This window comes from Nuphar pumila, chromosome 2 (assembly GCF_984573655.1).
Source record: "Nuphar pumila chromosome 2, dmNupPumi1.hap1.1, whole genome shotgun sequence".
Lineage (NCBI taxonomy): Eukaryota > Viridiplantae > Streptophyta > Magnoliopsida > Nymphaeales > Nymphaeaceae > Nuphar > Nuphar pumila.
This window is the reverse complement of record NC_143250.1, coordinates 91,330,733-91,340,149: the sequence shown is the minus strand read 5'-3', so window position 1 is coordinate 91,340,149 and position 9,417 is coordinate 91,330,733. Positions and strand designations below refer to the sequence as shown.

The 9,417-nt window shown below is 37.6% G+C and overlaps 1 protein-coding gene across 1 annotated transcript; it reads right to left on the bottom strand.

Moving 5' to 3' along the window:
- Positions 1–422: 422 nt before the first annotated feature.
- On the bottom strand, positions 423–968 carry LOC149846075 (uncharacterized). The gene has a single exon (XM_089990423.1). It carries the CDS (start codon positions 966–968, stop codon positions 423–425), a length of 546 nt encoding a protein of 181 aa, XP_089846549.1.
- Positions 969–9,417: the final 8,449 nt, after the last annotated feature.

Sequence of the window (9,417 nt, the reverse complement as noted above, 5' to 3'; positions counted from 1 at the left end):
TATAGTAATGGGTCCATACTAAACCTATTTGGTGCTAAACCGAATGCTAAATAGGTTTTTCAGCTTGGGTGCTTTTCATGCAGTTATGGTCTTATAAATGTGTTGGGCATGGTCGATAATCCATACCTGGATTATTTGTTTTCGATGAAAAAAATGATGTTAGAGCCTCAAAAATTTACAAAGATTTTGGAATGTTGAATTTTCAAACTTTATAATTAAAAAAAAAAAAAACTAAAAACATATTTAGCACCAAATGTGTATATATATATATATATATATAAAATTTTAGATTCTCCCGAAATCTCAACCACAGGATCCTCGCGCGCACAAACACCGCGCAGAAAAGAAAGAGTGAGAGGTCGTAACTTTTGTCCCAAAATCCAATCTTCCAGCCAACAAAAGAAAAAAGAAAGACAAAGGGCTCAACTAAAGCTCCACAAACTGATATCCGCAACTTCATCAATCTCTTCCACCATTTGAGGAGCAAATAAGAAGTGGTCTAAACACTTGGGTGACTGTAAAGCATAATCGTCGATCCACGCATCGATCCCAGCACCTTCTCCAATATCCGAAGGCGAAGAAGGGAATGACGCTGGCGGAGGCGGTGGTGGTGGCAGCGGCAGCGGCAGAGTTGGTGAGTGCGAACTAGACCCTTCATCGGTTAAAGAAGATGAAGCGGAAGCAGCTGCAGCAGCAACTCTTTGAATGGACTTAGGAGATAAGAGTGAGTCGGGGAGTCTGTCAATGGCGATGGACGCCGACTCGGGGAAATTGAAGGAAGCGGAAGAGCCTTTGAGGCAGAGAAGTGCAGCGTCATAGGCTCTAGCAGCAGCTTCTGGTGTGGAATAAGAACCCAACCAGATCCTCGTCTTTTGATGAGGCGCTCTGATTTCGGATACCCAAGACCCCCAACTCCTCATCCTAACACCCTTGTAACTCCTGTGTTTCCTGCCCTGCGTGCCCGCCATGGCCTTGAAACTAAGAACACAACAATGACGTACGATGGTGATGGTGACAATGTGAGAGTGAGCGGCACTATCATTCTCCACATATTATATATAGAGAGAGCTAAAAGATAAAAAAGATGTTACGGGGTTAACATAGGATGATGACCTGGGGAGGGCAGCTTCCTGGATCGGACCAAGGGACACATTGCACATACCAAATAGTCTATTGCAGGCATACTTAGCTGTTTCATAACTGGCTTGCACGCTGCTGACCCTGTACGCGTCTTTCTCCAGTAGAAGTTCAAACTTGGGTATTTTTATATTATATTTGTACAAATATGAGAACAACAAACCCACCGTTTCCGGTCTCCTTCCTATCCCTGACAAGGAACTACAAAGCAATGCCCTTGACTCGTCTCTCTCTCTCTCTCTCGATATATATAAAAGGAGAGAGAAATGGGTAGGTGCTAAATAAACATGCTAAATGGGTGTTTCTATTTTTCTAGTATTTTTTCTCAGTTTTGATCGTGTTGAGCAGGAATCCACACCTTGATCATGTGTTTTCTAAGAAAAAAATGATATTATTACAAAGATTTTGGACCATTGTTTTTTCAAACCTTATGAAAAATCACCCATGTGTTGGAATCCAACATTTCAAGAGCTGGTCCTTGAAATAAAATGAAAAAACTTGAAAAACTCATTTAGCATGTATCATTTACCACATATATATATATATATATATATATATATATATATATATATATATATATATATATATGCATAAATGGGTAGGTGCCTATAGTGTTCCTACGGAGCTTGGATAGGAGTTTTTAGGTTATTTTTCAAAGATCTGACCCAACAGATGTGTTCTTTATTTATAATCAATTTGCTAAAAAATCATAGTTGGGTCATGTTTTTTGAGAAAAAAATAATTTTTTAAGCATTAAATAATTTTTAAAAAAATCGACCATTGATTTTTTTTATCTTATAAAAACCTAACTTGGTGTTGGAATCAGACTGTCCAAAAGTTGATTCCCATCTCAGATTTTAGAAAAAAGTAGAAACCATCTTTCCAAAGCTTCGTAGCCACAAAACAGCGTCAGCACCTACCCATCACTGTATATATATATATATATATATATATATATATATATATATATATATATATATATATATATATATATATATATATATATATATATATATATTGGAAAGTTACCAGACAGCATTCCTACCAGATGGTACCTGATTGCTTGGGTTCGTTAATTTTTGGTATTTTTTCAAAATTCTGACCTTACAGATGTGTTCAACATGATTGATTTACTAGAAATTGACACTTTAATCATTTGATTCCGATGCATGCATAAGTTTTTATAAAGTTCAAAAATCAACGGTCTACCGTTTTCATAATTTTTTGAGGCTTCAAATACGTCTTTTCCATCCATAATACATAATCTTAGGGCCAATTATATAGCTTTCCATTTAAAGAGAATGAGAGAAATGTGTTGTTTTCAATTGACCACTGTATACCGGATCCGTCTCTATTTTCAATTATTAACTGAAAATAGATCAATCACATCAGTAAGTCAGTTAGCCATTAGCTTCGTGAAAACTGGGGCCGGATATGGGTGAGAACGATCCCCACTTAGCCGATCATCAGATATGCTAATTTCAGGATCTTGGACTTTTGGGCGCTTAGTTAGGAGGATGGGGTGCAATGTGATTGCACTCTTTAGTGTGCTGCTGCACCTGATCACCCACGAAATACACAGCAGCCGCACATACTGGCTCTTCCGAGTTAACGAGCATAGTTTTCCCACATAAGAGAACACTTTTTCTATCCAAATATATTTTCTGAAATTTTTCTGTATTTTTTCTTTTTAATTCCATAATAAAGCTCAAGGGTTCTATTAGATTGTCTGCAGTACAGTATGGTTATATCCTGAAAGGTTTATTAGCTTTCCAAATATTTAATTTCTTTTAACCTTAGTTGCTCTTGTTTTTATACCTAGCGTTTAAACGTGAAGACTAACAAGCTCCATAATATTTTAATTAGTATTGTTTATTTTGTGATTTTGCCACTTCATCTTACTAATTTCCAACAAATGTCCAGGAAATCTAAATCAAGAAGGTCTTTTTATGTGTGTGTGTATGGGTGAGGGGGATTAAGATCTAATTATGGCAATGTAACAGTTCAAATGAGCTGAAAATCATAGGTGCAAGTTTTGTTGAGTTGATCCAATCAGACCTCAAGGTGTGCATTCGGCATCCTAGGAATCAGCTCTTGAATCATCCTTTTTATCTGTGAGCTGAGAAAATATTGCACATTATGGGTCATTGATTTTTTAATGCTCATAAAATTCTTCCTACATAACAATCTAAGATGTGTTTAACATGATTTATTAAGAATTGGCTGTCAGATCGTATTTTCTTGATGAAAAAATATGATTTTATGAGCCTTGAAATTTACAAAGCTTTTAAGCTGTTGATTTTTGGAGCCTTATAAAAATTCGCTCCTTCTCTCTTATTTTTTTAAGATTTTTTTTCTGTATTTTTCTCATGCTACCCAAACAAGTAAAACTTTTTCATTTAAAAAAAATATATCATATCAAAACTTCTATAGGCACAAGTTTTTTTTTTTCTATGAGGGTTGTAAAAAAATGTAAAAAAAAAAGTGATACAAAGTAAAAAATTTGCATGATTTTTTTCCATCCTTCATAGAGTACGCTTTTTTTTTCTCTTGAAGGGGTGGAGGAACGTTTCCTATTAAAAGTTATATCTGTCTCTCTCTCTCTCCGGCCACCATTTTCCAGTGCACCCGTCACCATGGCCCTCACTTACACCGCACCAAGGTAGCCAAACTTTCGGTGAGAAGATAAATGATGGTGAAGAGCATAACTCTTCGCCATTGTTGTTGGGTATGAACTACCATGTATGGGGTTCTGATGTATCACACGTCGTCGTCCATGCTATTCTTTTCATCATCTGCCATCTTCCTCCTGCTTTGTAGGTACGGATGACGGGCGATCTCAGCCTCTGCGTTACGCGGTGGAGGACATCTCATGGAAGTCCCTCGATGTCACAGACCATCTCTCTCTTTCTCTCTCCGGTCACCATTTTTCAGTGCACCGACCATCTCTGACCACCATGGCTTCACTTTCACCGCACTAAGGTAGCTAAACTTTCGGTGGTCTTTTTCTTGCGATAGGGTGGTCCTAAAATGGTCATTTTTTCCCTTCTATCCTGAAACAGATGAAGGTTGTAGAGAAGATGATGATGAAGAGCATACCTCTTCACCATTGTTGTTGTTGTAAACTACAATCACCATCATGTATGGGGTTGTGATGTACGGCACGTCCATGCTCTTCTTTTCATCATCCACCCTTTTCCTCCTGCTTTGCAGGCACGGGCGGCGTTCGATGACAGGCGATCTCGGTATTTGGAGAGGGTGGTGTATGTTCGCCCCCGATGATTCACTGAATCCCACGTCTGTGTTCGGGGCTTTGAATGAGCACCACGTATACAAGCACATGGGGCTCGTATTCCCGTGTATGTTGACATAACTTTGCATCAGACTCTGGTGTTGTTGCAAAGACTTAAGTACCCTTTCTTGCTATTCTTCTCATAAAGTGATGGTTTGAGAAAATGACAAAAATGCCCTTCATTCAAAAAAGAAAAAACAAACAGTTCAAAAAAAGGACAAACATGTACTCCATCCAGAAAGTCGATGATGATGTTGACTCTTCAAAGTCTTCTTCTTTTTCTATTCAAAAAAAGGACAAACATGTCTTCTTCTTCTTTCTCCGTAAAACACTGTAAAACCCTCTCTCTCTAGAGAAGAAATCAAGGGAAACAAAGAGTTCTTCCTGGAGAAGGACATGAACATCAACCCTCTCACTCTCTCTCCCTTCTCTCTCTACTTCTGTGCACATCCAACAGACGATCCTACATTGCTCCATCGTCATCTTCTTCTTCTTCCTTCTTCGTAAAACACTGTAAAACCCTCTCTCTCTCTCTAGAGAAGAAATCAAGGGAGGTAAAGGGTTCCTCCTGGAGAAGGCCATGAACACCAACCCTCTCACTCTCTCTCCCTTCTCTCTCTACTAATGTGCCTGATTTAGAGTTTTTGCCCTTACAGGAGGGGGTCCGGGGGTTCATCCCAGCGTGGGTAGCATCATTAGACTAAATGAGTTGTAGACCCTGATTCAGAGTTTTTACCCTTATAGGAGAGGGGTCTGGGGGCTCCTCCCAACGTGGGTAGCATCATTCAACTTGAAGAGTTGTGGAGTCTGATTCAAAGTTTTTACCCTTACAGAAAAGGGGGCTCTGAGGGCTCCTCCCAGCGTGGGTAGCATCATTCAACTTGATGAGTTGTGGAGTCTGATTCAAAGTTTTTACCCATTCATATTTTAAGGCATTAGATCTCATGTTTGAACATCCACGTATGTGCAGTTTGCTTTCATCATGTTCAGTTGCTTTCTAGATTATACTTTGAATTCTTGTGCATTTTAGATTTATCGATTTGTATGTAACCAGAACTTATTTTAATCTGAATTTTTTACTTCAACTTCATGCATATGTCTTCATGCTCTCCACCAAAATTCAGATCATTCTGAGTTTGTTTGACTCACTTTAAAAATCGAGATTCAAAACCTGTTATTTTGCACCGTCAGGATTTTAGCAGAATCAGGACCAACTTGCGAGAGTGATTTCTCCCTAACCAGAGATGATCTTTCCAATCCGTAAAAAGGGTTGTTTTCTAAATTGAATCTAGTTTGTTCATACCAAATTTCAGCGATTTCTATGGTGTTTTCATACCAGTTTTGAGTAAAAAACCATAACCCTGTCACCCTGTGTCATTTTAACGGCTCAGATTTTGATCCATTTTGTTTGAATTTTATTTTCCTAATGGGAGATCATTTTTCAATTCTGTAAAACGGGTTCTCTTTGTTTATGTGTCTATTTTATCCCTGTAAATTTTGAGAATTTTTCATGGTCAATTACTATTTTATTTTGATTAAATATCAGAACCTTGTATTCAGATTTTATAAATGTTCTAATTTTGGCCCCTATATCATGACTGTTGTAGCACTTCTTCAACAAATCGTTATTTGATTGACAATATTCTTCAACAAATTATTGTTATGATTTTTTTGAGTCTCTAATGAGTCCCTACTATGATTTGTAGTATTTTTGGGTCTCCAACGAGCCTCACAATGATTTATAGTGTTGTCCGGTCTTTTAACTATGATTTATAGTGCTTTGAGGTCTCCAACGAGCCCCACAACGATTTGTAGTATTTTTCGGTCTTTTAACTATGATTTATAGTGTTTTCGGGTCTCTAACGAGACCCACAGCGATTTATAGTGTTGCTGGACCTCGCTATAGCGATTTGTAATGTTTCTCGCTAAACACTAAAGCGATTTGTGATACAAATCGCTATCCGAATCAGGACCAACTTGTCAGGGCCATATCTCCCTAACCAGAGATCGGATTTCAAATCCGTAAAAAGTGGTGTCTTCGTTATGAAGTCTAGTTTATTACTGTAAATTTTCAGCAATTTATATGGTAATTTGATACCCCATTTGGATCTAAAACCAGACCCCTATCAGTTTGCCTTATTTGAGTGACATAGATTTTTATTTCATTTTGTAAGAGTCATATCTCCTCAATGGAAGATCATTTTTCAAATCCGTAAAAAGGGTTTTCTTCCTCTATGTGTCTAGTTTATATCTGGAAAGTTTTATAACTTTTTATGCTCATTTGATATTTCAAACCTATTAAAAACTGAGACATGTTATAAAATGTTATAAAACTTAAAAAGTTTGAAACTTCATCTATGTGTCTCGATTTTTAATAGGTTTGAAATATCAAATGAGCATAAAAAGATATAAAACTTTCCAAATATAAACTAAACATATAGAGGAAGAAAACCCTTTTTACGAATTTGAAAAATGATCTTTAGTTGGGGAGATATGACTCTTATAAAATGAAATAAAAACCTATGTCACTCAAATAAGGCAGACTAATAGGGGTCTGGTTTTATATCCAAATGGGGTATCAAATGACCATAGAAATCGCTGAAAATTTATAAAAAAAAACTAGACTTCATAACAAAGACACCACTTTTTACGGATTTGAAATCCAATCTCTGGTTAGGGAGATATGACCTTGACAAGTTGGTCCTGATTCGGATAGCGATTTGTATCACAAATCGCTGTAGTGTTTAGCGAGAAACATTACAAATCGCTATAGCGAGGTCCAGCAACACTATAAATCGCTGGGGTCTCGTTAGAGACCCGAAAACACTATAAATCATAGTTAAAAGACAGAAAAATACTACAAATCATTGTGGGGCTCGTTGGAGACCTCAAAGCACTATAAATCATAGTTAAAAGACCGGACAACACTATAAATCATTGTGAGGCTCGTTGGAGACCCAAAAATACTACAAATCATAGTAGGGACTCATTAGAGACTCACAAAAATTATAACAACAATTTGCTGAAGAATATTGTCAATCAAATAACGATTTGTTGAAGAAGTGCTACAACAGTCATGATATGGGGGCCAAAATCAGAACATTTATAAAATCTGGATACAAGGTTCTGGTATTTAATCAAAATATAATAGTAATTGACCATGAAAAATTCTGAAAATTTACAGAGATGAACTAGACACATAAACGAAGAGAACTCGTTTTACAGAATTGAAAAATGATCTCCCATTAGGAAAATAAAATTCAAACAAAATAGATCCAAATCTGAGTCGTTAAAATGACACAGGGTGACAGGGTTATGAATTTTTGACCCGAAACTGATATGAAAACACCATAGAAATCGCTGAAATTTGATATGAACAAACTAGATTCAATTTAAAAAACAACCCTTTTTACGGATTGGAAAGATCATCTTTGGTTAGGGAGAAATCACTCTCGCAAGTTGGTCCTGATTCTGCTAAAATCTTGACGGTGCAAAATAACAGGTTTTGAATCTTGATTTTTAAAGTGAGTCAAACAAACTCAGAATGATCTGATTTTTGGTGGAGAGCATGAAGACATATGCATGAAGTTGCAGTAAACAATTCAGATTAAAATGAGCTCTGGTTACATACAAATCGATAGATCTAAAATGCACCAGAATTCAAAGTATAATCTAGAAAACAATTGAACATGATGAAAGCAAACTGCACATGCGTGGATGTTCAAAAATGAGATCTAATGCCTTAAAATATGAATGGGTAAAAACTTTGAATCAGACTCCACAACTCTTCAAGTTGAATGATGCTACCCACGCTGGGAGGAGCCCCCAAACCCCCCTCCTGTAAGGGCAAAAACTCTAAATGAGGCTCCACAACTCATCAAGTTGAACGATGCTACAGTTAGTGTGCAGGTCAGTCGGTGTTTGATGGAGAAATGTTGGATCGTTTGTTGGATGTGCACAGAAGTAGAGAGAGAAGGGAGAGAGAGTGAGATGAGGTTTTACCCCTCTCTTATAAGGGTAAAAACTCTGAATCAGGATCTACAACTCATTTAGTTGAATGATGATACCCACGCTGGGAGGAGCCCCCAAACCCTCCTCCTGTAAGGGTAAAAACTCTGAATCAGGCTCCACAAGAGTCAATGTACAGGTCAGTCGGTGCTTGATGGAGCAATGTATGATCTTCTAATGGATGTGCACAGGAGCAGAAATAGAAGGGAGAGAGAGTGTGAGAGGGTTGATGTCCATGGCCTCCTCCAGGGGAGATTTCTTTTTCGGATAATCCTGCAGTGCAGAGACTGGGTCTTAAATAATCATCTTCGGGGCACTTAAGTCTTTACAACCACTCCTTTTCAAGAACCGTCATTTTTTTTTGCACCAATGGAGGAGAGGGTACTTAAGTCTTTGCAATCGCATCAAACTCCAACGCTAATTAATGCTGACAAACATGAGGATACGAGACGCACATGCTTACATACGTGGTGCTCTTTGGGACCCCTGATCATGAGATGTAGCTAACTGCCCTGTTCGAGGGGGGGAACATATAACCTGCTTTGCGGTATTTGCGTCACCTGAGCTACAGAAGGAAGGGTCCTTCCCGATGGACATCTCGTCTAAGACTAGCTCTCTCTCTCTGAGTCTTGGTTGGTGGTGTTGTATACGCTTTAGCATAGGCTCCATTTTCTAGAACATGTCATTTCTCCCATATACGCCCAAAATATGTGGCCCAAGTAATACTTCCTTAAAGATATCTAAACAACAAGGTTTTTGCTTGATTAATGTCCCTAAATTGATTATATGCTCTTTTCTTTTCTGTTTTTTTATAGAAAGTTTTTTCAACACAAACAAGTGAAAAAAATTCTTGTACTTTTCCAGCTTATTTTTCTCATGCTACACAAACAAGCCAAAAAAAATCTTTTAGCTATTCGTAGTCAAAATTTCCTTTTTCTGAGATATTTTGTTGCTTCCAAACGTGACTATAACGTTGACGA

Coding starts and splice junctions, on each gene's coding strand:
- LOC149846075 (XM_089990423.1), bottom strand. CDS start 968: ATGGCGGGCACGCAGGGCAGGAAACACAGGAGTTACAAGGGTGTTAGG.